General features: G+C 44.8%; 1 protein-coding gene across 2 annotated transcripts in view; it reads left to right on the top strand.

The window, feature by feature from the left end:
- The window catches only part of IGF1R (insulin like growth factor 1 receptor), a 299971-nt gene that overhangs the window by 139023 nt on the left and 132984 nt on the right, over positions 1-27964 (top strand). The window contains exon 1 of one of the 2 annotated variants that reach the window (XM_042988146.1): positions 1800-1919. The exons of the other annotated variant lie outside the window; for it this stretch is intronic. Coding sequence (XP_042844080.1) covers positions 1853-1919 — 67 coding nt within the window. The 5' untranslated portion in view covers positions 1800-1852. Of the gene's footprint in view, positions 1-1799; positions 1920-27964 lie in introns of those variants that run through there. 2 annotated transcript variants of the gene reach the window in all.

Genomic DNA, 27964 nt, shown 5'->3' with positions numbered 1-27964 from the left:
TTTCAGGGCTTATGGGGAGCCAGGTTATAGGAATCAGAAGCTTCTGTTACTCTTATCACTATAGGAATAGGGCTGAGTTGTGATTTTCAAGTCACAGGCTCAAGTTACTCCCGATTTCGGCGGCCGTCACTACACGTTTCTTTTTAAAAAAGAAAAGAGACCGTAAACCAGTATTCCTCTATGCTAAAACATAAGAAGCTAGACTGTTGAAATGACAGTTTAGATGTTGTTGTTTTTGATGGAAATATTAGTAAATATGTCAGATTATCCTTCGCTAAATATTTAGAGCTTCGAATGCATCTTCTGATGCATAATATTTTATGAAGGAAATATCCCTGCCTCGAAACTCTTCCACTGCATTAACATCAGTCTACAATTTACATCCAGAGATCTGTAGGCAAAGGCTATATTTAAAAAAAATTTTTTAATGTTTCTTTATTTTTGAGAGAGAGAGCGAGAGACAGAGAATGAGCAGGGGAGGGGCAGAGAGGGAGGGGGACACAGAATCTGAAGCAGGTTCCAGGCTCTGAGCCGTCAGCACACAGCCTGACGCAGGGCTCCAACTCATGAGCGGTTAGATCACGACCTGAGCCAAAGTCGGACGCTTAACCGACTGAGCCACCCAGGTGCCCCACAAAAGGCTACATTAAGAACTTTTATTTCAGCAAAGATGTAACTCTATCCTAATGAGGGGACACCCTTGAATCTTTGGAACCCATAAGTCTGGAGTGTTCAGAAAAACGTGCATGTTTATTTTTTTGCTAGGATTTTAAATAGCTTCACTTCTGCGAAAGGTCATGAAAGGAAGGTGATTTCAGGTGTAAAAGTTTGGTTTCTGAACTGAGCGAGGTGTACAATGGTGAGTTAATTACCCAGTCTCAGTACTTAGGTAATGGCTATGACAAGCATCCTATGCATTCCCGTCCAGAAAAGAAATGCTCTTGTGAACATGCCAGTCTCCCCTGGGTTCAGCTTTGTAACCGAAAGACGTCGTTCAACAGCTGTGGGTTTATAAAATGTCACACACCGAATATTTCTCTCTGGCTTATTTAGAGAAACCAACCTGGACTTCTGTAGTTTTGGATTCATGGCCGTAGTTTTGGATTTTATTAGATGGCTCTCAGAGGTACTTTTCAGGTGGACATTGATTTCATGCCAGCTGTCTGAGACGATTTTCCCTAAAAATGGATGGGTATATAGGATACATTCTGTATCGGAGAGCAGATGTTATCTGCGGTGGTGCTCAGATTGATTATGTGTGAGGAGGGAAAGAGCAGAGATAGAGGGCAAAGGCCATACCTCCCACACAGCTCTGTTAACAGCCTAATGGTTCTCCAGGATGGGCCGGTTACTGTTTTTATTTACAAAACGGTCTTGGAAATCAATCAGTAAACAGACCGGCTCCATTAGACCAGAGGCATTCTGATGTGTCTCTGAAAAGTTCCGTTTCCCAAGGAATGTTCTCCAACACACATACACAAACCCTGTCCTTCACATACAGTGACCACAAACTTCTCTACTAACATTTGCTGTCATTTGTGACAAAATCAGTCATGGGTTTCACAATGGAATAATTTCAGAGCCCTTCATTTACAGTTGTCTGGGAGACCCTTAAAACACCAAGTGATCTTGATTGACTACAAACTCTCATCAGGAGATGGTTTTAGTATGTCCTTGAAGCAAGACTCCCCCCTCCTGTTGACCCCTCACCACGTCAACCCTGAGTGTTCAACCTTGTTTTATAGACGTCAGTATACGACGTACTGTGTAATCTTTGACCTTCTCCCTTCCCTTCCAAGCCACGACCTGACTGTTTATATGTTCGTGTTGCTATCAGTTTGGACCAGAAGTCATGAATCTTTCCTTGACCTTAACCTCACTGTGGGTCAGCTTAAGGAAGAATCTGGATCTGCTGACGGGTAAGCACTAAATTATGTGAAAAGTAATAACACTTAACCCTCAAGTCCACAGATAAAGTAAGTGGGAAAAAAAACTGAATATGATAGCAGTTGTAAATTATTTAGGGAATAGCTATAAGGTAAGTTTATATTTAACCAAAGTTTAGAAAAGCAGGTGAAAGACAGTGGGAAGGGGAGGACTCATTGAAACTCCCTTTAACTCACGTACCGCCATATTTTTACTTTGTTCTCTAGGCTTGGTTAAATAATCGTGTATTTTACGTCTTAAAAAACATATGAACATATATTAGTAACTTAAATATTTAATGATATACAGATTATTATGTTAGCATTATGTTTCTTCAATCAATGAAGAAACTTTAAGAAGCACATTTTACATATGCTATTTCTTATAACCGTTTCTTCCGGATGGAACATGCCAGATATTTGGGGTAACCCCTTTCTTTGTATTGTCCACATTTTCTTCCTAAATAATACAAAGCACCTACTTAAATTACTTTTGGCAAATAAAATAACCAGCTCGGCATTGAGATTTATAAGGTACTTCTGGAATATCTAAAATACTGAAGATACTGCACCTCTCAAGTTTGCTGCCCCATGGACAGGCTGTGCTCCATTGGGTATCCCAGCAGCTGGATCAGTGCTCAGCACGGCCCTGCTCCATGAGCATGCTGAGCACAGGGGGAGGTGTCTCTGTAGAAGGAGAGTGGCCAACAGGAGATGTGAACTCTGTGACCAGGCATCATGTTAGGTGCTGTGCTTGCAAGGGCGGGATCACGGAGTGTGCTGGCTGATTCGAGTAGACCTTTGTGACCCTCAGCGGGTCAGGAGTACTGTAAAGGTGCCTGGAGGAGAATGTGTGTATGGGGGGGAGGGGAGGTGGTTTTGCTTGGGATTTGTTGTAAAAGCCCCAGCTGCTCACCTTTGGAAAAATTCCAGTCCTATCCAGAGAGTCACCTGCCAGGGATATTGTGGAAGCAGGACCTTGCTGGGCAAGCATTTCACTTCTTCAGTAAAAGTGTGCTGAATTTCTGACCTGTGCCAGGCACCCCTCTTCAGCTGAAAATCCTTGGGGGAACAGAAGGGACACAGATAGCGTGATCCTGCAATTTACATTGTAATGTGCACACTTTTGTCCATCAAATAGTATAATTTCTCTGGTATGTCTTCACTTCCGTGGTCTTAGCTGCTGGGATCTCATCACTGGTAACTGGTGATTTCAATCTGGATTTCCCCACTTATGTTCTAACATACAATCTTACTTACTCAATAATTAGGTCTTTTGTATATTTTCTCTCTCTGTCTCCCCTTACCACCCCCAACCCTGGCCACACACACACACACACACACACACACACACACACTGACGAGCATAACAAGGGCAGGTATCTTATCTTTCTTGTTTTCCTTACGATTGTCTCCTAAGCACCTAGACAGAGCGTCAGTTACCAAAGCTTCAGTAAATGTTTGCGGAATGTGTGTTCACACTGGATTTGTTTGAACACTCTCACTTACGAATCCTGTTGGAGTCCCAAGAGGGGACCTGTCTCTCAAAGCCACAGTCCTGGAGTGTCTTGGGTGGGTGAGTTTGCTTCCACTTTTTCTCTGGGGTGACTGAGACATCCCCCGCATTCTTCACAGCCCTGCCCCCTCCCCTGTGCTGGGGCAGAGCCGCTGTGCCCACAGTCACGATCTGTGGCTCCTGGCTTTCCCCACAGTCACGATAGCAGCACCATTAAGCATCACACCTGCTTTCTCAGTGGCCTTGAGGGTAGTTTTTCCTCTTCAGGGAAGTCACCTGATGTCCTTGCTGGGTAGGAAACACGTCCGAGGCTTCGGGAACTTGGCGCTGGCCCCCAGGCTGTGGTTGTAGCCTGTTTTTGAGTGGCCGTCTCCCAGGCAGCTGTGATGACTGCTCTAAAGCCCGCTCAGGGAGAAGGGAAACCTGTCACCCTGTATTTGGACAGGTAGCACCACGCAGGGATCGTTGGCTGTGCAGAGTTGCGCATCTGTGGTGACAGATGTTGGGCTGTTATTTAGTAACTTAGATTTGTTTTCCTCTGTGCAGAAGCCATCTCCAGAGCCTGAGTGCTTGCACCGGCCACCACAGAGAGCTGATCAGTAGGTGGGGTGTTTCCAGGTGCCCAGGGTGTTTCACTGAAACACTGGGGCAGGACAGAAAGAACCCTCTCCACCCCTCCCCTGGATCCGTGCTGTTAGTTTTTAATGAACGTCAGTATACCTACCACCATCCATTCAGAAAGATGGGTCAAGTGCATCGTTGATGCTGTGGTAGCCACTGGGGGCACAGAGATGGACGAAGCCAGATCCCTACTTGGATAGAAGCATCCTAGTGACAGAACCAGACAGTAAACAAGCAAACAAGTAACAGCATCAGATAGCAATGGAAGAACTGGTTGGGGCGGGGGGAGGGGGGGTTGGGGGGGAGCAGGGACTTTGGGCCGGGCTCTTGGAGGAGGCATTTCTGAGGAGGGTACAGTTGCTCTGAGACCAAAGCCAGAAGACATGGGTAGGGGTAGAAGACGAGCACGAGATGGAGGGGTGCCCAGGTGAGAAAGATCTTGGGGTTCGAGATCAAGGGCCATTTATTCACTCTACAAGTGTACTTACTGAGCAACTGCCCTAAGCCAAATGCCGGTGTGGGATAGAGTGGTGGGCAAAACAAGGTCTCTCCTTCATGGAACTTTTGTGAAAGTGGGGATGGCAGGCGGGGGTTGGGCTGTGCTGGGGCTGGAGTGCTCTTTTGCATGGGGTGCTCAGAAGAGGTCTCTAGTAGGATAGCACATGGGCAGAGACCTAGAAGAAGGGGCACAGGAAAGCAAGGAGGCCAGAGGGCCATGGTGCTGCCGCAGGTTAGTTGGGGCAAGGAGCCATGGTAAGGACCTTGGCTTTGACTCTGACAGGAGCTGACAGGGTTCTGAGCAGAGAAGGGACATGGGCCGTGATACGCCAGCTACTGAGTTAAGAATAGACGGTGGGACACAGACAGAAGTACAGAGACGGGTAGGAGGAGGCAGTGGCCACAGTCCACGGCAGAGAAGATGCATCTTAGACCAGGGCAGTGGCAAGAGACGGTCAGTGTGGAAGCACCAACAGGAGTGGCAGAGGCAGATTGGGATGGCTGGGAAGGGGGAAGAGACAGGTGGTGGGGCAAGGCAGAGGGCGGGCATAGCCAGATCACACAGCCGGTGGAGCCACAGTGAAGAATTCGGATGCTGTTCTAGGTGTTAGAAACTCAATAGAGAGTTGGGACAGGTGATGGCATGGCATAGTGACAATATTAGCAACAGCGGCTAATGTTTATTGAGCACTTTTTGTGGACCAGTCCTTATAACAGCTCTGCAAGGGCCAGTTTCATTGTTACATGCCCATTTTATACAGGAGGAAACTGAGGGACATAGAGATTAGATAACTTGCCCGATATCACGCATTTGGTTTCGTCTAAACTTAATGAAACGATGTGTGTCCTGGGTATGTATTTTATTGTTCCTGTTGGGAAGTTACCACATCTTTGGGCAACCATACCCACACCTAAGGGGGTGAGGAGCATTTTGGTGATTAATAGGAAATGTTTGGGAGTGGGGCCAAAGATAATTGAGGTGTCACAATCTCACTAAATCTGTATCTATTCTGTGACTCACTCCCCTTTCCAGGGCCCCACAGAAATGATCATGGGTACATGGAAAGCATCATCATGGTCACAGAAAAAAATACACTGAAAACTTGTAAAGAACCACAGACCTGCATAGGAGCTCTCTGCATAGGAGCTCTCACACAATGGCCAGAAGGTCTGAGACAAGTTAAAAAAAAAAAAAAAAAATCGTTGTGGATTCTGGGCTGCAGCCACCAGAAGGTGTGGGTAATCTCTTTATAAAGCTTGGCATCATTTCTGTAAGACTTGTTTATTTTGCTCTGAGCCTGTTATCTTGACATTTTTGCCTTTGAAGAGGTTATAGAATTATTGTGATTTAATCACTGACCAAGTATTCCACAAGATTCATTTGCTATCTCCAAATTATTTTCTTGTTTTTTTGGCTGTCAGTCCCTGGGCGAAGGTTGGGGGAGGGGCCGCCTCAGGGGAGAGAATGTGGTAGAAATGAATCTGAGGAGAGTACTGAGGGCTTCTATTACGGTTTCCGGGCGCCTGGCGGAGAGCGTGTAGGAACATGAACTCCCGCTCACCAGCCCTGATGAGCAGGGTGGGATTATGGAGGGATGGTGGCGTTAACGCTAGCATTTTCTGGAAAGGTAGTGGACTCCCCGAGCCCCTTGCCCTGTGAGATTTTGAAGCCCTATTTGTTTTGGGAGAGTTGAGAGGGGACCAGATCATAGCTCTAACCATCTTGCCTCTGGAGTAAATTTATATCTCAATTCACCAGAAGACAGCTCTGGTATGAGGGCAACAAGAATGGTTTTATTCCTTTCTTCCCTTCCTGCACTCTGTTCCTATTTAATTCTTGCATTAAAACCATTCCTAGTAAATTAGAACCTGTTCTTGTGTTCAGACCTTGTTTTTAAGAAGGGTGTTGAGTCTAAAACAAGGGATCGCCTCTCATTTTTCATGGTGATGTCTGAGTTTCCTAAGGGATGGGTGTTTGAGCAGGGCTGCTCCCTTTGCAAGAACCAGCACCGCCATCACCACCCCCCCCCACCCCCCGCCTGGGATGTGGTAAGAGATGCTGTGCAAGACGGGGAGCCACGCAAAAGGGATTAGACTTGGGGGGACTTTTGCTAACACGCAGCATATTGATTGTCGATTTGTTTTGTTCAGAAATCTGGGAAGTAATATTGAATTAAAGTTGTGGGGCGCCTGGGTGGCTCAGTCGGTTAAGCATCGGACTTTGGCTCAGGTCATGATCTGATGGTCCATGAGTTCTAGCCCCGCATCGGGCTCTGTGCTGACAGCTAAGAGCCTGGAACCTATTTCAGCTTCTGTGTCTCCCTCTCTACCCCTCGCATGCTCACGCTGTCTGTCTCTCTCAAAAATAAACATTAAAAAAAAAAGAATTAAAGTTGTATCTTACCTCCTAAGGTTTCTAGCGTAGATGTAAAAAGTTTGAGTATGGCAATACCAAATTAAACGTGGATGATCAAGAAATGCAACCCCTTTCTTTAGGAACTTGGTTGCCGCCACCCCATTAATGTGGCAATCTTTAGATACGCTGTTAGCCCTCATTTTACCAACAAGGAAGAACCTTTGATTTTCACTTTTTATCATTTTTTTTTTTCTTAAATGATAGGGAAGTGCAAGATACCGAGTGTGACTAAGCAGATGGGAATTCCTTTAATAACACGCTGGGTGTGTTAGCATTAGAACGGCTGCTGACAGAGCCCTGCAAAATGCCCTCTGCCTGTTTGGGTAGCAGATCTGGAGACCAAGAGAAGCCGCAACGTGACTTCCCAAGAGAAGGCAAACTCGGTGATAATATCCGAGGGATTCTCTTTGTCTCAATTGTTTTCCCTCTGTCTTGGAAAATACAGACGTAAATCCAGTCCCGGTTGCTGCAGCTGCTGGGGCAAAGCAGGCTTTTTATGAATGAGGTCCAGGAGGGGGGAGGAGAGGGCTTGAGTTACACCAGCAGTTGGGTAATGCATTTCATTCATTCCCAGCCATCCAGCCCAGGCTTTATTTTAAAGGATATCGTTCATTTTCGGCAATTCACGTTAGACTGTTTTCCCCTGCGCAACTGGCGGTAAATTAGAACACTAAGCATGTGTGTGTGTTAATTTTGTTTTTCTTTCAGTGTTTGAGTGTTTGCTCATTTAGTTGGGGGGAAATGGTAGGAGAGGTGAACTGAGAGAAGGGAAGAAATGGCTTTGTCATCCCTGGGAGACTTAGTTATGTGTCTGTCCCTGTGCCCTGCTATGAGTAGGCAGATGGGGTCCCTCTGCCCCGTCTGGGAGCCATCTGAGTGTAGTGATGGGGTGACTTCTACCTGGGGTCTGCCCAGGTCTCCATGTGCCAGCCCCCCTGTCCTGCTCCCATCCTGCTCCCAGTGGGTGGCTCTTTATTTGTGGCACTTGGAGCTCCATTGTTGTGGTACCAAAACCTGAATTGGAAGCTGTGTGGCCACCCTGCCCCGCCTCCCCTCACTGCCACTGCTTCCTGCTGGGGGCAGAACGAAGAGGGCAGGCATTGTCTTGGGCATAAATGAAGTTCTATCAAAACAAACACCCAGAGAGGGGGGTGGCATGGGTTACAGCTGCCTGTGTGAGCCTGGACAGAGGGCCTCATTCCTCACAAAGAGCGCTTTAAGGCCCGTATGAGGCCTTTACTTGGTGACCATCCTGTGCACAGAGAGCAAACCACCCCGCACTTAATGCAAAGCAAACCCCAAACTAACTGACAGTCTATGCCACCCTTGAAATGATTCCCCAAATTGGAAATGCCAAGTGTATGTTCTTGAGCATATTTGGGGGGAAGAGAATTACCCTCTGAGGCCTCAGAGGTGTAAAACAGAATGTATAATTCTGTTTTAAAGCTGTGCTGTCAGTGAGGTTAAGCTCACTCTCCTCCAAGGTGGACCCTGAGAATAGACTCGGAGAGGATTAAACTGTTTGGTTTGGGGGGCGCCTGGGTGGCTCAGTCGGTTAAGCGTCCGACTTGGGCTCAGGTCATGATCTCACGGTTCATGGGTTCGAGCCCCTCATCAGGCTCTGTGCTGACGGCTCAGAGCCTGGAGCCTGTTTCGGATTCTGTGCCTCCCTCTCTCTCTGCCCCTCCCCCGCTTGCGCTCTCTCTCTCCTTCAAAAATAAATAAACATTGAAAAAAAAATTAAATGGTTTGCTTTGGTTTTTTTCTTTTGCTCCAGCTTTTAAATAGGACTGCTTCCTCTGTTGCTAGCAGCAACCAGGTACCTTAAGACACCTACTGGCCTGATGTCACAAACAAACATTATCCAGAGACCCTGAGCACCTTTCTTTTGCTCTCCACGTTTTGATGTCATATAAACACACCTGGTAATGACCCCAAAGCGCCGGTTCCCAGTACTGGTGTAGAAACTCACACTGCATACCAAAATCCTTTCCCTGGTCCCCTGGTTTCCCTCTCGTGTGGGTGTTGTGTGTCCTGTTAGCACAGTGTGGCTTCTCCCCAAACTGTGCACCTTACCTGGGGGGTAATAGGTGTGGGCAATACAAGCCAGGTTTTCTTACCATAAAAGGGAAGGTGGGACGGGTTGCTGGTCGTTTCATTGCAACTACACCAGAGGAAGGTTTGAGAGGGAATATGTTGAGGCCTTGATAGAAGTAGCTAGTCTTGGGTCCTAATTGTCATGTCTCTTGCTTTGGCAAATCGCCAACCCGGTGTCGCTGTGTCCAGCCTCCCGAGGGTCTGAAGTAAAGGCAGTGATGGCCTCTGCCCTGGAGTCCAGTTGGGGGCCCTGATTTAAAAAAGATGAGGTGGGGCGCCTGGGTGGCTCAGTCGGTTAAGCATCCGACTTCGGCTCAGGTCACGATCTCGCGGTCCGTGAGTTCGAGCCCCGCGTCGGGCTCTGGGCTGATGGCTCAGAGCCTGGAGCCTGCTTCCGATTCTGTGTCTCCCTCTCTCTCTGACCCTCCCCCGTTCATGCTCTGTCTCTCTCTGTCTCAAAAAATAAATAAGCGTAAATTAAAAAAAAATAAAAGCTTTAAAAAAAAATAAAAATAAAAAAATAAAAAAAGATGAGGCTGAGCTGTGGCAGGGTGTGGCTGGCAGTTCTAAGACAGGATTCTGGCCTTCGCCTAATTGCTAACAATGGCAGGTCACTTAAGCCCACAGTCTAGGCCGTGACTTCAAGACTTAAGGAAGGAGAAAGAATGGAGAAGGTTTGCGGTGAGAAATAAAAGAAGAAACAGGAGAGAATGGCCATAGAAGAAGAGGGAGCAAAACCACTCTGAAAGAGGTATTTCTTTATGTTAGGAGGTTGAGGTGGTGCTGTGTGACTGGGTCCAAAACTATTTTAGTAGAAGGAGCTGGACAGCCCAGCGGTTAAGCTGTCTGTAGAGGCAGGAATGGGGGGGGCTCCTCTTTCTGAAAGACAGCCAGAAGGTTTTGGCTTTGTTTTGTTTGGCCTGGGGCCGGGGGATGGCCAGAGTGAGATCAAGAGAGCCAGAACTGTCAAGATCGAGAAGCGTTTCAGAGATGCTTTGACCAACAGCAACTGTGTGGAGCAAAGTATGCGGGCTTTGAACTTAGCTCCTTAAAAGAAGAGTCTCTCGAGGTACCTGGGTGGCTCCGTGGGTTCAGCATCCGACTTCGACTCAGGTCATGATCTCACAGTTTGTGAGTTCGAGCCCCGCGTCAGGCTCTGTGCTGACAGCTCAGAGCCTGGAGCCTGCTTCGGATTCTGTGTCTCCCACTCTCTCTGCCCCTCCCCTCCCCCCTTAAAAGTAAACATTAAAAAAATGTTTAAAAAAGATGAGTCTCACTTGCGCGCACAAATTCACATTTAAATAATGCCTTCTATCGTGGCTGCAGTCTTTCTGTACGTGCACACATCTACATGTGCATTTTATTTGTCTAGCATCATTGAAACAAGTTTTTTTTTGCCTGAGTTGATTGCCTACGTAACTGAAGCTCACTTTCTCACAATGCAAGATACTTACATTTTTCTCTCGGTTGTTATTGGTTGAAGGCGCCTAGGGCAGTATTAGGAAACCTGTTGCCTCACAATCTGTTGTCGTGTGGGGTTCTGATTTTCCTTAAATTAAATGGCCTTGGACATCTATGTATGTTTATATTGGATTCCTTTTTCTGTAGTGTCCCTATGTTTAGGGATTGTAAATTCTGATCTTAGGCTATCTCTCAGTAAAATAGATAACTCTGAACTTTTGTAAATGATTTTCCATGAAGCTCAAAAGGCTTTTGAGATTGCTTTAATGTTGGCATCAGGTTCCAAGTATTTCATGGTTGAGATACTAGAATTCTGTCCATCAGATACATGGAGCGTTACTATAAACACATACTCGGGTATGAATTCCAAATGGGAAAGATTTCTCCGTAATGGTTTTCAATTTTGAACTACTTCTGTTTATATCATTGTATTTTTTCCCTCGTGTTTGTGGTCAGACCCCCTAAGAATTTTGGTTTCTTTATCTTACTTTTTGTACACATGATTCCTTATGTTTTTTCTGGACAGGAATTGTGCTACCTAAAAAAATGAAAAGTAAATGTAACATTTTATTGGTAATTGTTTCCATTTGGGGTTGACACTGAACTAATGATTTTTTAATTGTAGCTGACTTTGAAACACAGTGAAAAAAGTGGCTTCCTGCTGTTTTGTTTTGTTTCTGTTAAAGCTGGATTCAGTAAGTTGAAGTTAATTAAAAGTGTATAGATCCCAGTAATGCATTTATATTCCATAGTCATGAGTTAACCAAGCAGTACTCATGTATAATAGCTGGATGCGATGAAGGAAGACCGAGCTAATGAATAGTCAGTTTTATATATTTATTACATCATTATTTATTTAGAGGACTAAAAAAAAAAAAAAAAAAAAACCTTTTCTCTGTAGTGCTAAAATGCCATGAAATGTCTAGTTGAGGCATTATCACGCCATTTTGCAAGGTAATCTTCCATTTTGGAACAGTGTGACACATAACCAGTCCTCTAAGGGCTGGTTTGGGACTACATTTAGGGGCCACAGGTGAAAGGGAAGAAGTAAACACATACCTTTTCTTTTCTTTTCTTTTCTTTTTTTTTTTTTCCAACGTTTTTTATTTATTTTTGGGACAGAGAGAGACAGAGCATGAACGGGAGAGGGACAGAGAGAGAGGGAGACACAGAATCGGAAACAGGCTCCAGGCTCCGAGCCATCAGCCCAGAGCCAGACGCGGGGCTCGAACTCACGGACCGCGAGATCGTGACCTGGCTGAAGTCGGACGCTTAACCGACTGCGCCACCCAGGCGCCCCTACCTTTTCTTTTTAAAGGAAGGATAGTAGCTTGCTTGTTGGCTTAGCGTTGACTATGGAGAATGAAGGATACACTCCAGGGTGAGTCAAGGAGAAGTAAGGAAGGGGTGGGGTGTGAGGTGCACACAGAGCACGTGTGCGGACATGATTGTGAGTGAGGGAGAAGAGTACTCAGGCCATTCTAGATCCTCAAAAAAGTCCTTACTCCTCTGTGTGAAGTTACGGGAACTGGAGAGGATTTTTACAAGAAACAGTAGATTCTCACGGTGAGAAAATACAGGAAAAGTTATTCACCAGAGTTTGAAATAATCATTATATTCAAGAATCTTTCCTCTTGGGGTGGCTTTTTATTTATGGTTTGAATTTCGATGACTCATGATTTTAACTCATGAGGCATTTGTGGAGCATTGCAGGGGCATCTATCTCACAGACATGTGGGTTAAAATTTTAATTTGAAGATATTCCCCCATTTTAACTTAACGCTGCCCGAGTTGGCAAGCTAAGTGAAAAGCTAGAAGAAATTCATATAGGCCTAGCTCCCCCACCCCCTCCAAAAGCTGGTTTTCACTTTGGATGAAATGTTTCTCATTTTTCACGGACCTAATGTTTCTCCAGGATTGTTTTCCCCGAAGCATGTTCTCATTCACCCCTGCATTTGGGCACAGCAACAAGATTGGGCTTACAAATGGCACGCTGCATTTTAATGTGCTTTTGTGCTCATCCTTTCCCAGAGGTGCTGCTGTGTTTATATGGTATCTTTGCGTGTGTGTGATTCAAGGCACTTGGGACCTGTCCACCATCACCCCCAGCAGCCTTGGCAATGTATACAGCCTTTCTTGTATGTTTTAGTCGTCCTCTTAAGTGTTAGCAACCTATGATAATTCTGGGAGAGTCAGAAGGAAGTATGTATTTGGGTTGGCTTGTTGAAACCAATGAAACCTTTAATCTTGGCCCTTAAAAGAAACTCTAAAATACTAAAGTAGCTCTGATAAGTTGTCATCATAAATTGTTTTTCGGTGTGTGAATTAACATAAAGGAGTCCCCATTCCCTTTTCTTTCTGGTTGGTGGGCTTTGTAACCTTAGGTAGCACAAGACCATTTCTAAGAGTCGTGTCAGCTTGTTAGGGAAGACAAATGCCTTTTTGGTCCTTTACCTTAGAAAAAGCACCCACCGTGAGCTTCCCACAGCCCTTCTCTCAGTAGATGTGGGACAGAATATGTTAGATGGGGCACTCGGCAGGGTGTGGGTGTGTGTCTGTGAGAAGCTAGAGTGAACATGGGCCCACACATGTTCCCATCCACTCCCTGGGTCCTATCTGTCTCAAGTTTCTTTTTTAATGTTTATTTTTATTTGTTTTGAGAGAGAGAGAGAGAGAGCAGGGGAGGGATGGGGGGAGGGGAGAGAGAGAGAGAGAGAGAGAGAATGAATCCCAAGCAGTCTGCACACTGCCAGCACAGAGCCCGATGCGGGGCTCGAACTCACAAACCGTGAGATTATGACCTGAGCTGAAACCAAGAGTCCGATGCTTAACCGACTGAGTCACCCAGGCGCCACTGTTTCAAGTTTCTGGGTGAGTCTTTGTCTCAAATTTTTCTGTTTTTGATGAACTAATCAGGAACACTGTAGGAAGGGCTGGGATGGGTTAGCACAGGGATTTAGTGAGGCCACCTATCCAGATTTGTCTCATGTGTCAGAGAAAGGTGCAGAAAGAGTCACATGTCCTCCATTAGCCCTCCTTACGCCCCGACCACCAGATCGCCGGGCTCCAGGGAAGAATGCCACCCTGCCACCCCTGACCAGCCCTCCTTGTGTGGGGCACATCATTCAGGGAGCTCTCGAAGGAGACTTTTTTCCTGTTGTTTTGCCACACGACTTTCATAGCTACTACCCGAGCACTCCAGGATAAGACACAATCTCTTCCCTCCCCTCTGCCTTCTTCTATTTGCAAAGTTTGAGGCTAGCTTGGAAGGAAAGTGGGAGAAGGGGTTGCAGGAGGAAGAGCTAGAAGCAAAAACGATGCTTCTGTTAGAGGTGTGAGCAGGTAAGAATTTAGCTGCAATACCACGTGCTTCTGCTACACCCACGTAGGATGGGCCAAGTTCTGTGTGAGGTCCATGCCAACTCAGGGACACCGGCAGGGGCCCAGCCCACGCCCTAGCTCACCATGTGCCACGTCTGCTGGTGTCTTCTGGCTTGAGATGGCTCCCCTCCCTTACTCTTCATCTGTTTCTTGAGAGGAGCTTTTAAAAAATGAAAAATTCTGGATAAAGGATAGGAGCCTTTCTATATGATTGGCATGTGTGGGAATAAACACCTTCTAATAGGTGTTAGCAGAACTCCTATGGAAGTTCTCTCGCGGTGTTTTCAGCGCTGTGAACAGAAAAGCCGACTCCCTGGGACGTCCCTGTTCTCAGTTCTTTGTCTGGATAGCAAAGCCAGGAATGGTACTTTGCCCAGAAAAATCCATTCTGGCATTAGTAAGAGATAGCCAAGCATGTATATTTACCAGTATAGGCCAGACATCCACAAGATGTTGGATATTGACATAAGAATTTTAGGGGCGCCTGCGTGACTTAGTCGGTTAAGCATCCGACTTCAGCTCAGGTCATGATCTCGTGGTTCATGGGCTCAAGCCTGGCATCAGGCTCTGTGCTGACAGTGCAGAGCCTCCTTCATATCCTCTGTCCCCCGCTCTCTCTACTTCTCCCCCCCCCCCACCTTTTTCCCTCTCAAAAATAAAGAAACATTAAAAAAATTCTTTAAAAAAAAAAAGAATGCTAGGGCACAACTGACTCTAGACCTGACATGATGGGTAATATCACGCAGGCTGAAAATTTTTATGACATCTAATGTGCTGTGTTCTCTAGACGTTGATGTCAGAGCTTCCTTGTGTCCCCCCACCTCCCACCCACCCAGCACAGCCTTCTTCGGCTCAACTGCCCTATGCCTGGCTCACAGTTGCTCAATAAATGCTTTGTTAGCTGTAGCTTTGGCGGGATTTTTATAAATCTAAGTAACTTGGAGGTAGCTGTCACATTTTTAGCAGCTGAACACATACTGATCATAAAACTTAGATTCTTCCAAGCAGGGCGTTGGATGCAGGATGTATGAACAGATGAACCACATCATGTGATACATTTTTTGTCTCTCAGAACTTCCCTTTGCCTGCATGTACCATACAAGGCCTGGGCTGCTTTCTAGAGACTTTCCTTGTACAACATTGTGCACTAGATGTACTCCTTTGTGATATCTGAGACATTTTGGTTGTATGGAGCTTGTTTGAGTTACATTTAGATTATTCCCAGGGTAGGTTCAGACCTGAATGCATTCTCTGAGATAAGGCGGGGGCTGGAAGCATCAACTGTTGCCAGATGGGTTCTCTCCAGATTCTACCACTTACTGGCTCAGATCTGTGCCTCTGTTTCTCACTGTGTAAGATGGCATCGATAGTGGTGCCCACCTGGAAGGGATGGTTGTGTTTGAATGAACGAATTCACCTGTGGAGTTTCAGTGGTGCCTGGACGTAGTAAAATGCCACCTGGATAAGTGTAAGCCTTCTTTGCTTTTGTGAACATGGTCAGTAATTAACGCGTGCACTCTCCCTTTGCCTTTTTTCTTTCATCCCAGCAGTGGAACTTTCTGTCAAACAAAAGAAAGCCTCTATGTTTCACACAGTTGTCTGTTTAGGGGAAACAGTGGCAGCTGTAGCTAAACAGTAACTTTCCTTGCAAACTGATACTTGTAAATTTCATCAGCATATCTGGTCCACAAGCTCTCACTCTAGACATTGCCTTGGAGTCGGAAAACTCTTTGAGAGCAGCTCCAATGGACACAACTTTTGCATAGTTGCAGAGTTGAGGTATGGCTTCTGTATGGTAAAGAAACTGTGACACAAAGTTACCAAATATCTGCTGTTCACTAAAAGGTTGGCAGCTTGGCATGGGGAAGGAATGATGTTGGAGTATTCCAGTGCGGTTTGGAGCTTAAAAGATAAAGTCACCTTTGTTGGTATAAGATCTATTAATATTAAAAAGGAGCGCCTGAGTGGCTCGGTCATTTGAGCATCCAACTCGTGATTTCAGCTCAGGTCATGATCCCACAGTTTTGAGTTCAAGCCCTGCATGGGATGCTCTCCCCTCCCCTCCCCTCTCCCTCTCCCTCTCCCTCTCAAAATATATAAATAAATCTATTAATATTAAAAATAATTTTCAAATAATATATCGGGCTTTTGGGTAGCCATCAAATTAAGTACCTACCACTAAATAGCCTTTCACTAATTCTGAAACCTGAAGTTCAAAGATATCCATTTTTGTTTTCAGTAGGTTTATCTCCCTCAAAAATATGTTTCCACCTTTGGGATGAATTGCAAATAATCATTTTGCTTTGATTTTTAATATTTCCAACACAGCGGTTTTGCATTGGAAGGACAATGACTATGAGAATAGTTGGTTAGCCCTGTGGGATTGCTGCATGTACCCTGTGTCCCCAACAACACACAGGAGCCGGGAGAGCAGATGAGTTTAATATCCATCTATTGAGATCACACTGTAGGCCATTACAGTTTCTGGTGCCGGAGATCATGATGAGGAACATGACATGAACTTCACCTCTAGTCTGTGCGGGGATGGGAGAAATATATTCCTGAAAGATTCCTTTTAGACAAGTAAGGAAGAGGCTGTCAAGACGTCCACCTGCCCTGAATGTTGCAGTCCGACAAGGTGCTAGGCACGTATGGGGATGGAAGAAGCCTCAGGGCAGCACAGGGATTCGTGGCTGGGCCGACAGCAAGCACATCAGGGTCCAGGGAGGCCTGAGGACCTCCAGCTGTAAGCTTGGATTAGCCTTTTCCAGGGCAACAGAGATCCGACTCCGTTTGCCCAGGGTCTTAGGAACCGGAAGGGCTAGATTCTGCTAAGGTAAGTCTGGGAGAGGAGCCGTGAGGTCACTGTGAGCTCTGCTGCTTCCCAAGCCCTGCTGGCTGGAGAGGTTTGCCTGATGCCAAGGCTTTGGGCATCGGGAGCGTTGCCTGGCCTGCAGGGCAAGAAACGTGAACCACCGCAGTGAGCTGGCAGTGAATTAGCAGACTCTTTAGCTGACATTTTCCCCCACATTCCATGTTTTTATAACGCCACTGAGTAGACACCAGATTATAAATCCTGTGCAAATAGTCTTAGAGTTTCTGGATTCAACCCCAGAGGAGACCAGTTTGGGTTTTGAGGAATACTTAAAGGAAATGTTTGTTTGGTTCCATTCTCCAATGTAAAGTGCTACCCAAAATGCAGGAGTGTCCACAGCCATCAGTGAGTGCCTGTAATGGACACACTGCTTGGGAGGGAAGTGGTTCCAGCAGACTTCCTACCCTCCGTCCTAGTTGCTAAAATTGGGTTTCCCATGTGTTTTGTTAATGTAATGAAAACCCACCACCCCTCCCATGGCACCTAGTAGGGGGAAAGACAGTTGTGCACAAGAGTGGCATAGGGCTTGGTGTGAGCTTGGTAGAGTTGCTCTATCCTGAGGCACAGGAGACTGACCCAAACAGATCCTTTGGGGCATTTTGGATGAACTAAGTGAAGAGAGATCGTGAGAGCCACTTTTATGGTTTGAATGAAGGTTGATACGTATCCCAGCCTTGGTAGATGGGCCTCGGATATCCAACCTTATGGTATAAGGCATAGTGGGGGGAAGGCAGGTTTCTTCCTTGCATCCTGAGTGGTCACTGTTGTCTGCAGCAGCCGTTCTGGTGGTTTGCTTAATGTCTGCATTATATCAATCCTGCATCACAGCGCGATCCTTCACACGATCGCTGTGCCTCGTGAAGCTAGTACTCCTATGTTTTAGATGAGCTCCCCCATCCCACCTCCAAAGTAAAACCTTGCTGTTTTAAGGAGAAAAGTCAAAATTGTTTATTTTAGTCTCTTTGGTTAAATTAATATTGGGGAAACAATACTTACTGAATGTTCATGCTTGTATACAGCCACCCCTTTATATCCTACTTAGAGGGAGCAACCCTTGTAAAATCAAAAATTCTAAATGATTTTCTTAAATTTAATTCAAGGATTGGCATACTATAGCCCACACTGTCAAATCTGGTCCATCACACCTGTTTTTGTCAGTGAAGTTTTACTGAAACACAATCACATTCATTAGCTTACATATTGTTCGTGGCTCCTTTCACACTATAATAGCAGAGGTGAGTAGTTGGGACGCAGCATGGTTTACAAATCTTTTTACAGAAGAAGTTTACTGAACACCAGCATATTTGGCAAGTGAAAAGCAAAAGATTCTCCTATACACCTCCATACCCAAGAAACCCTTCATCTTACAATGGAACTCGTTCCATTTTCAGGCACCTTGTGAGTGTTGGAAAATTCTTCCCTTACAGAAACAAACAAAACCTTACTTCCTCGTGACTTGATATATGTTGGTTCTATTTGTATCTCATGACCCATAAAAAATAAGTCAAATATCTTTTCAAGATAATTGCTTTTTTGAATATGTGAGGACATCTTTCTGTACTCTCTGAATTAAACCCTCTAGATTAAACATTTCCAGTTATTTTATCTTTTTTTTTTAACTTCATAATATTTAGTCTCCATTGGATAGATTCTAGTTTAACAACTCTCTAAACCACGTGAGAATTAAAAAGTCATTTTGGAGGAAATCAGTAGAAATCAGACCAGGACTGTTTACTGCCCTTATTTTGGATGCCATGGCCCTTGGGATGTAGCTGAAGACTGTGTCATCTTGCTTGGGCACTTCCTACCCTGCTGACTTGTTGAGCCAATGGAGCATTTTGACTCTCTGACCCTTTCAGCTGTTAGCCCTGTCACCCCCTCATCATGGCTGCATTGTCGTTCTTTATAAAGTGTTTCAAAACTTTGTTGTGTAATATTTGGACCCTCTTTCCAAACTTGATCTTTTTATATCTGCTATTCTCCAAAGAATTTGTCTTTGAATTTCATATGTGTGTCGTCTAGGTCTCTCTTTGAGGCATTGTTCTTGGCCTTTCCACCGGCTGACACTGGGCCGACCCCAAATGAGCTGCCTTCACATGTATCATGCAATCTACTATTGTTGACAGGTGACCAGGTAATCATTCCATTACCTTAAGTCCCTAGACCCACTTGACTTCTTTTACACCGTTCTAACCTTCGGCTGAAAAACTGTGGTTTAAGTGGCATTTCTTTTTTTTTTTTTTTTTTTAATTTTTTTTTTTTAATGTTTATTTATTTTTGAGACAATGCAAGAGACAGAGTGCAAGCAGCGGAGGGGCAGACAGAGGGAGACACAGAATCCGAAGCAGGCTCCAGGCTCTGAGCTGTCAGCCCAGAGCTGGACACGGGGCTCAAACTTACGAACCGTGAGATTATGACCTGAGCTAAAGTCAGATGCTCAACCGACTGAGCCACTCAGGCGCCCCATTAAGTGGCATTTCTAATAGTGCTAGTAAATTGGGAGTTTCTATTTAGATATTCTCATCATCCCCCTTGACTTGAGTAAGGATTATTACTTGGGAACATAAAAGTTTTGACCTGATTGACTTATGCTACCTTTGTGTATTAATCATGCCTCTTTACTTTCGTAATTCTGATGCTTTGACATCTTGGGTCCTTATGACTCTGGAGAGACTACCCCTTCCAGAAACAGCCAATTTCTAGAGTTAGTAAATGAGCATACCTTCCATATAAACCCCATGCTTCTACCTACCCATCTTGGGTAGGGCTCTGACACTCAGGAGCAATATTCCTCCAGGGCCAGGGGCCAAACAGTAACAGATAGCTCCCACAGCCCCAGAGCCCATATTCAACTCTGGCCAATCCTAAACCTGCTTACCCTGCCTCACCTGTTTCTTTCTGTGGAACCCACAATAAATCTCTTGCTTACATTTTCCTCTCCTTCCTCTGCCTCCTGACTGGCCCTGGTGCTTCTCCACGTGACCCTGCATGGTGTGGCCTGGCACAAACACTCCATTTGGGAACTATAACCCTGTTTTTCTGGTGACTGTCATCCCCTGATCTGTTGGTCTCACCATACCTGAATAACAATAAACCTCACGTTATAGGGTTGAGATTGTCACATGTTGAAAAATGCAAGGGGATGAGGTCAGTTTACTGGATGCAGAGCAGCTCCATCTATTCCTTTTGTCTGAGCCCTGAGACTTTAGAAAAGGTATAGTGGAGCCTGAATTCCAAGAATTGCCTTCTCTCATGAATTCGGTTGAACACACATGACCCCCTTCCATCATTATGCCTCCATATGTTGAAAGTTACAGTGACTTTTGACAACATAACTCAATCCATTAGAGAAAAAAGATCCGGAATAGATCCTGGTCTACCGTAATTGATGGTTTTTTTTTTTTTTTTTTTTTTTTTTTTTTTTTTTTTTTTACTTTCAGTGCTGAAGCCCGAGCAGATGTGAAAGCATCTCTTGGGTGTTTTGTAAATTGTGAGATCATTGGAGTGTGTGATATCGTGAATAAGCCAGTGACTCCTACTTGAACTTCATAACAAATGAAGCACGTGATGGTGGATTGCTTGCCTCACTAGATCCTGTCGAGAAACAAAGACTAAACTTTAAAACACATTTTAGTCCCCTTTATGCTCCGATGTATCATTGATCTCTGCAGACTTATATGGTTTGTTTACATGGTTTGAAAAACAAAAATGTATATGCTGTCAAGATGCTTTTAGAGAGTGTGTTAGTGTCTTGGCCGTTCAGAACTCCATCTCACTTAAATTGGAAGAATGAACGTGTCCAGGAGAAAGACTGTAAAATAGGGGGAGATAGGGCACCTGGGTGGCTCAGTCCGTTAAACGTCCAACTTCGGTTCAGGTCATGATCTCGCAGTTCCTGGGTTCGAGCCTCGCGTTGGGCTCTGTGCCGACAGCTCAGAGCCTGGAGCCTGCTTCCGATTCTGTGTCTCCCTCTCTCTCTGCTCCTCCCCCACTCACGCTCTGACTCTCTCTCTCAAAAATAAATAAACATAAAAAAAAATAGTGGGAGGAGTGACCTCTTTGTGTCTAATGGCCGTGGCTCAAACTGGAAGAATGGTCATCCTGAATTATTGGGAATATAAAAATTTTTAAATTTCCTTAGTGGAAATATTGTAACTGGCAAATAAAGGCATTTATGGCTGAGACTCTCCCTTGTACCTGTGGGACAAAAATCAAACTTAAATTCCAGAAGGGCACATGTGCTTTGTATTTTTAAATACAAAGGATGCGTTTTTCAAGTAGCGGCTAGGAAGTGAGTTTTATCCTTTATTTCACACTTTTTTTTTTTAAACCAGGAAAAGTACTCAGTAGTACAAAAAATACAGGCACTCCCTTAAACCCTGTTTAATTCCGAAACTGGTAATATAGAAAAATAAAAACAGGAACGTTTTTCAAGTTGCAACTTACTACAACTTAAAATCATGGTTGACATTTCGTAAAAAAGTTTCAAAGAAATCACCAGCCTAAAACTGTGTCATTTGGACTTGAGAACAAACAGCCCTCTTCTGGTGAAAGGAGAATTTTTCTGGGTGAGGTCAAAGGCAACAGAAAATCTGGGGAACAATGGCCGTTCTCTTTAATGGGTCTTGTTCCTTTTCCTTTGTGGTAACAGCCTCTTCCTGTGCTCCTTCCCTAACGGAATGGCTGCAGTGAAGTTCCTGAAGAAATGGGGAGGGGGGAGTCCTATCCATCCTTCTGCAGCAGAGAACTGGCCTGGGCCTCTGAAAGCAAGCCTTTGTGTGTGCTGGGCTGGGCCCCTGGCAGACAGGGCACAATCAGCCTATTGTTTGTTTGGGAAACGCTACGACATCCTATTGCAATTATTTATGGAAGAAAATATTTGATGTTTTTGGAAGAGGTTGGGTGGGGGGGGGATGTGGGAGTGAGGGCAGGAGGCTCACTGCTCATCCCGTCCACCCCAAATCTCTCGGCGGGGGGTGGGGGGTAGGTGGGGGAGGGTGGGAGACAATGTTATGTGACTCCGTGTGTCCGGGTGTTTGGGGACAGAGAAATTCAAACCCTCCCCAGCATTGGTTCCAGGAAGGAGAGAAGGGATGGTCTTACTTTGCCCAAGGCCAATAGGAGGCAGCTTGTCCTGTGTTTGAGCCTTCCGGCCCCTCTTACTCCTTGATGCTTTCTTTGTACTTTTGCCCACACCCTGCCTCCACTCTGGCTGGAGTCTGGACCTGTTAATGTTGATTCTGAACTAATTGCTAGGGGAAAATGAGAAAATATTTGCAGCTACCCCTCTTCCCGTCGATGTTCACTTTTGAAGTCGGAATGCTCCTCCAGACTGCATGGGCGCACTCCTGCAGACCCCTTGCACACCGGGCATTTCGTGGTCTGCTGTTTCTGTGGCCTGGACTCATGCCCCCACCCCCCTTCAGACTTCCTGTTCTGCCAATTACGGCCCCCTGGCCTCTGCCCACTTCATCTTCTCTAAAATCTCTCTCTCTCCCGTCTCATTCATCATGTTCTCGTCTCCATAGACTTCCCTGGTGGCCCTAATCAGGGATGTCACCCTGTTCACCTGTCTGTGATTTGAGCAACCGGCCCCTCCTTAAGACTCTCCATGAAATTCCCATCAATAAGTCCAAGAGCTGCTCAGGCCTAGCCTGTAGTAGGCCGTCAGGAATTTGTGAGTTTATACATTTTCCTTCACCAAATCATCATTCCTCACCCTGCCGTTTGTGTCCAGACCTCCCTTTTCAATGACCTACCAAATTCAGAAGCACCTGCCTGCATCGAGTATGGTACAAAAAAGCAGTTCGTCCCAGCTGCTGGGTCTCTCGCCTTGGACCCACCCTTTCTTTCCTCCTCTGCTGCCATGGCTTGCCTTGGGTTTCTTCAGGCAGTTCGAAGTGGGCCCTTGAGGAGTTGTCTTATCGAAGGGACACCTGCTCTGTAGCTCAGATAACAAACACTGGGTCTACCCTCATGCTTCTTTGTGCCTGGATGATTTTTTTTTTCTCAGGCCCATGTTTCAACATAACATTGAGACTCAATGTTCCCTGGAGTGAAAGAATATGAATTACTGCTCACTGTGGATATTGCAGTTAATTATTCTCTCCTGTCCCATTTGGTCCCCAGAGGAATCTGAGATTGGCACATACTCAGGATGTCTTTCTTTGGGGAGGTGGAGGAGGGGAATGAGTCGTGGGGCAAGGCAGATTCACTTGGCCTCCTGGCTCCCGGAAGCTGACTGGCTCAGAGAATGGCTGGAAAATCCCCATTCTTTAAATGTAAGACCTGCAAAGGCAGATTCATTCACTCACTCACTGGTTTAACACATATTAAGCACCTACTTTGTGTCCTGTCTCCATACAGTGGTGAACAAGACAGAAAAGGTTTCTGCATTGCCTACCCGGGGGGCGGGGGGGGGTGACAGAAAATAAACAAAGAGAGTAATGGGCTAGCGATGCTTACCCAAGAAGAAAATTTTAAAAAACAGGGTATTGCAGTTGAAATGCAGGAGTGCCAGGTGGGGGTGTGTGGCGTTGGGGATGCTCGTTAGGCTAGCTAGTTGGGCCTCTCTGACAATCAGGTGGCCCTAGGCCCAAATGGACTAGAGATGGTTGTTGAAGGGTCAGCCAGGGGAAGTTCAGGGAGGAAAGCCAGGACAAAACACCATGATGTGGGCATAGGCTGATGACCAGAAGGCTGGGAAATTGGGTGTATCAGTCAGCTCGAGCTGTCATAACAAAACACCATAGCCTGGGTGGCTTAATCTACAGACATTTAGTTTGTCACAGTTCTGGAGGCTGGGAGTGTGAGATCAGGGGCCAGCAAGGTTTGGGTTCTGATAAGGACTCTCTTCCTAACTTGTGAACGGCCACCTTCTTACTGTGTTCACATGTGATGGAGTGAGCGAGTGGGGTATGTTATTGCTAATCCTACTGTGTTAGGGCCTTACCCTTACGATCCCATTTAATGCTAATTACCTTCTTAAAGGCCCTATCTCCAATACACTCACACAAGGGTTAGGTCTTCAACATAAGAATTTGGGGTGACGGTGCCTAATTGAGTCCACAGCACTGAGTTATAAGAAGCGTCAGGAAGCAGAGCGGGAAGGGCCTCTAGGCCACGGCAAGAGTGAGAATTTACTTAGTGTAAAACAGAAGAGTAGTGTGCTCTGATTTATAGATTTTTACAGCAATTATTCTGGCTGCTGTGTGGAGAATAGAGCAGGAATGGGAAGGGGAAGTAAGAGCAGAAGCAGGGAGATTAGTTAGGATGCAGTTTGGATAACCCAGTGGAGAGAGAGATCAGTGGCTTGGACCAGAGCTGGCTCCTCAATGTTAGGACTATTGATATTTGGGCCCAGATAAGCCTTAGGGGTGTGTGTGTGTGTGTGTGTGTGTGTGTGTGTGTGTGTGTGTACGTGTGTGTACGCGCGCACGCACATGCGTGTGTGTGAGAGAGAGACAGAGACACAGAGACAGAGACAGAACAGTTGTCCTGTGCACTATAGAATGTTCAGCAGCGTCCCTAATCTCTACTTGATAGACACCAGCAGCCCACACCCCTATCCCCAGTCATGAAAATCAAAAATTTATCCAGACATTGCCAGATGTGCCCTGGGAAGGGAGGAGAGGGTGCCCTGTGGAGAACCACAGGATCTGAGTGATAGCATTTGCAGGTGGATAGATCTAGGGATATTTAGGGACTTGTGAAATACACAGAATGAGGACCAGAGTTGGGGAAATGGGAACTGGGGCTCGAGAAGAGCAGGGACTAGAGGTGTCAGTTCCTGAGTTGGGAGCAGGGTGTTTTGGGAGGAGCTGCGTCTTGACTCTCTTGAGTCTGAAATGCCTCCTAGACATACAGGGGAGGAGCTAAGAGGGAGTTGGATATAGGAGCGTGGGGGCTCAGAGGGTAGGTCAGGGATGGAGAGAGGCATTTGGGACTCCCCTGCCTGTCACCGCCCTGGTAGGAAGGATGAAGCCATTCAGGGGCTTTCATATTCAATGCTTTTGGGATCCCTACATGTGGACAAAAACAACCCCAAAGAGCTTTTATTTATGGGGGTTATACCTACTGATGTTTGCCATATGAAGCATTACAATTCAATGACTTTTAAACAATTATTCATTAGTTCATTTAAAAATAATAAACCCATTACATGTTAACCACCCCCCCCCCCGACAATGTAGTAATACAGTGGTGATGTTTTATGTTGTTTCATAATCTCTTCAATGTCTGGGGGATAGAATTCAACTGGATTCTCATATCAGCTTCTGCATTCAGTCTGTGCTGATAGCACACAGCATCTGGAAAACTCCACCATACGCTCATGAGACAATCAGAGTGAAAAGGCAGTAGTATCTTCATAATGTTATGAAAATAGTTTGATCTCATAGACCCACCCAATCTCATAGAACCCCCAGGGGTCCACAGCCCACACTTTGAGAATCATTGATCTGGAGATTCAGTTCGCTGATTTTTATGCTGTTTGGAATGTGCCTGAGGCTCTTCACAGATAATGAGTTCCATACCCAAAGTTGATATTGCAGAGTTTGGCCCCTCTTTAACAAAAGAACTGCTGAAGTCACTTGCATTTATGTGTAATTTTAACTTTCCTCTCTGGTCACTAGAAGACATACATAGGTGCTTTCATATCACGGAAATATGTCCAAAACAGCAGAACATTCTAAGATTATGAGGAAAAACTTTAATTCTATAAATGACAGCCAAGTTGCCTGGTTGCTCTAAGAGTCAACATTTTTAAGCAGCACCATTAAAATCATTTCTTTAAAGGAAATACTTCTAAAGGACCTTTCACATTGCTTGCATTAAAGAGAACGTAGTGAACATATCTCTTGTTTTCAGTATGCAAGGTCATCACCATGAAAGTAGCTTTATTCTATGATGAGATAATATAGTGATTCTCCCAGAGCAGTGTTTCTCATCTGTGGTAATCTTTTAGGTAAAAGGTAAAAGATACTACTACCCCTTAGTGTCATTACAAATTACTTTGGTATAAAGATATTTAAACACCTACAACTGTAACACTAGGCATAAACTTCTTATGGTTCTAGATATTTTGATAACTCTGAATTAAATAAATGTACACATTAAGTGCACATTAAAAAATAAGACCCAAACATTAATTTAATGACCTGGGTGATATTTTGCTGACATTAAATCACCACTCAAAAGCAGGAGTACCTTTGAGTTATGGAATGCTTATGTTTGACATTTCAGTTGGCTTTTCTCTTTAAGTGTGGTAAAGCCTCAGTTCACACGGAGTACCACAACCTTGCTTGGTCTTCACATGGTGTGAAAACACAGGTTTAGGTGTTTAGTGCACCTTTTCCCTTCTTTTTGGTGTACAAAAGCTAGAGTAATACAGTTTGCTTCCAGTGTGTTTCTGATATAATTGCTGATGCTAAAATCACTTGGCAACACTGAATTCTAAGAAGGTTAAATAGATGAACTAGAAGATAGAAAAGTAGGTCACACTTGAAAACAAACAAAATAAAAATTATTAAGGGGAACTCTCAGGCCCTCAGGAGTGTGCAGAACAACTTTCGGTATGAGCAGCCGTGCAATGTGCTAAATGGCCTATGACTGCCTAATTTTTGAGATCCTGTGGTGGGTTTTTTTTGTTGTTGTTGCCTCTTTTTGCATTCCTTGTGGTTTTTTTGTTTTGTTTTTACTGCTTTTATCATCACTATTTCTAACACTACTCCCTAGAATTAGCTGTCTCTGATCTACTTTGGGCTTAGAACTTAAATATTTACTCTTTACAAGTATATGCAAGTTAATATTCAATAGAATATGAATGAATTTAGATGACTAAAACAGAATCGTGAATATGTAGTCACTGTGGCCCTTTTCTTGCTGGAATACTAGGTTTGTAACCATGTCGGAAGGGGTGGAAGAGGAAGGCGTAGTTAACTTATGGGTACGGGAGATGTTGAATGTGCCTCATACTCTAAAATGCTTCAAATAATTTTACTATGACTTCTTTTTCACAGATAATAAAACCAAGACAAGGAAATGGGATGTGGTTCTTTGATCTTGGTTAGTGGTGGGAGTGCAGCTGATTTAGTCATGAAACTAGAACCCAAACTACTAGGCTGTTTTGTGGTATAACCAAATTTGCTTGATTTGATATCTGCAAGGAACTTAAGGAATAGGTTGCCTAGGGCCAGAGGGCCAAACGATTTTTTTTTTTACTTGAAGTATAATTAACATACAATGTTATATTAGTTTCAGATGTACAACGTAGTGATTCAGCAGTTCTATACATTATGCAAGGCTCACCACAATAAGTGTAGTCACCATCTGTCACCACACAATGTTATGACAATATTATTTTTTAATTTTAATTCTGGTATAGTTAACACAACAATATTATTGACCATATTCTCTATGCAGTACGCTGCATTTTCATGACTTATTTATTTTATAACTGGAAGCTTGTACCTCTTAATCCCCAACTCTTCCTAGGCAGCCACCAGTTTATTCTCTGTATTTAAGGGTCTGTTTGTTTTGTTTGTTCATTTGTTGTTGTTTTTAGATTCCACATGTAGTGAACTCATACAGTATTTGTCTTTCTCTGCCTGACTTATTTCACTTAGCAGAATACCCTCTAGGTCCATCCATGTTGTCGCAGGTGACAAGATTTCATCTGTTTTTATGGCTGAGTAATGTTCCATTGTACATATATCACATCTTTTTTTTTAACGTTTATTTATTATTGAGAGACAGAGAGACACAGAGCATGAGCAGGGGAGGGGCAGAGAGAGGGGGAGACACAGAATCCTAAGCAGGCTCCAGGCTCTGAGCTGTCAGCACAGAGCCCGACGCGGGGCTTGAACTCACCAACTGTGAGATCATGACCTGAGCCGAAGTCAGTCACTTAACCGACTGAGCCGCCCAGTCGCCCCTACCACATCTTCTTTATCCATTCATCTATCGATGGACACTTGGGTTCCTTCCATATCTTGGCTATTGTAAATAATGTTGCATTAAACTGTATCTTTTTGAATTAGTGTTTTCATTTTCTGTGGGTAGATACCCAGCAGTGGAATTCCTGGTAATTCTATTTTTAATTTTTTGAGGAATGTCCATCCTGTTTTCCACAGTGACTGTACAAATTAACATTCTCAATTGGCCAAGATTTAAAG

The sequence above is a fragment of the Panthera tigris genome, chromosome B3 (genome assembly GCF_018350195.1).
Source record: "Panthera tigris isolate Pti1 chromosome B3, P.tigris_Pti1_mat1.1, whole genome shotgun sequence".
NCBI lineage: Eukaryota > Metazoa > Chordata > Mammalia > Carnivora > Felidae > Panthera > Panthera tigris.
The sequence above is the reverse complement of the archived record's forward strand: the minus strand, read 5'-3'. Positions and strand labels throughout refer to the sequence as shown.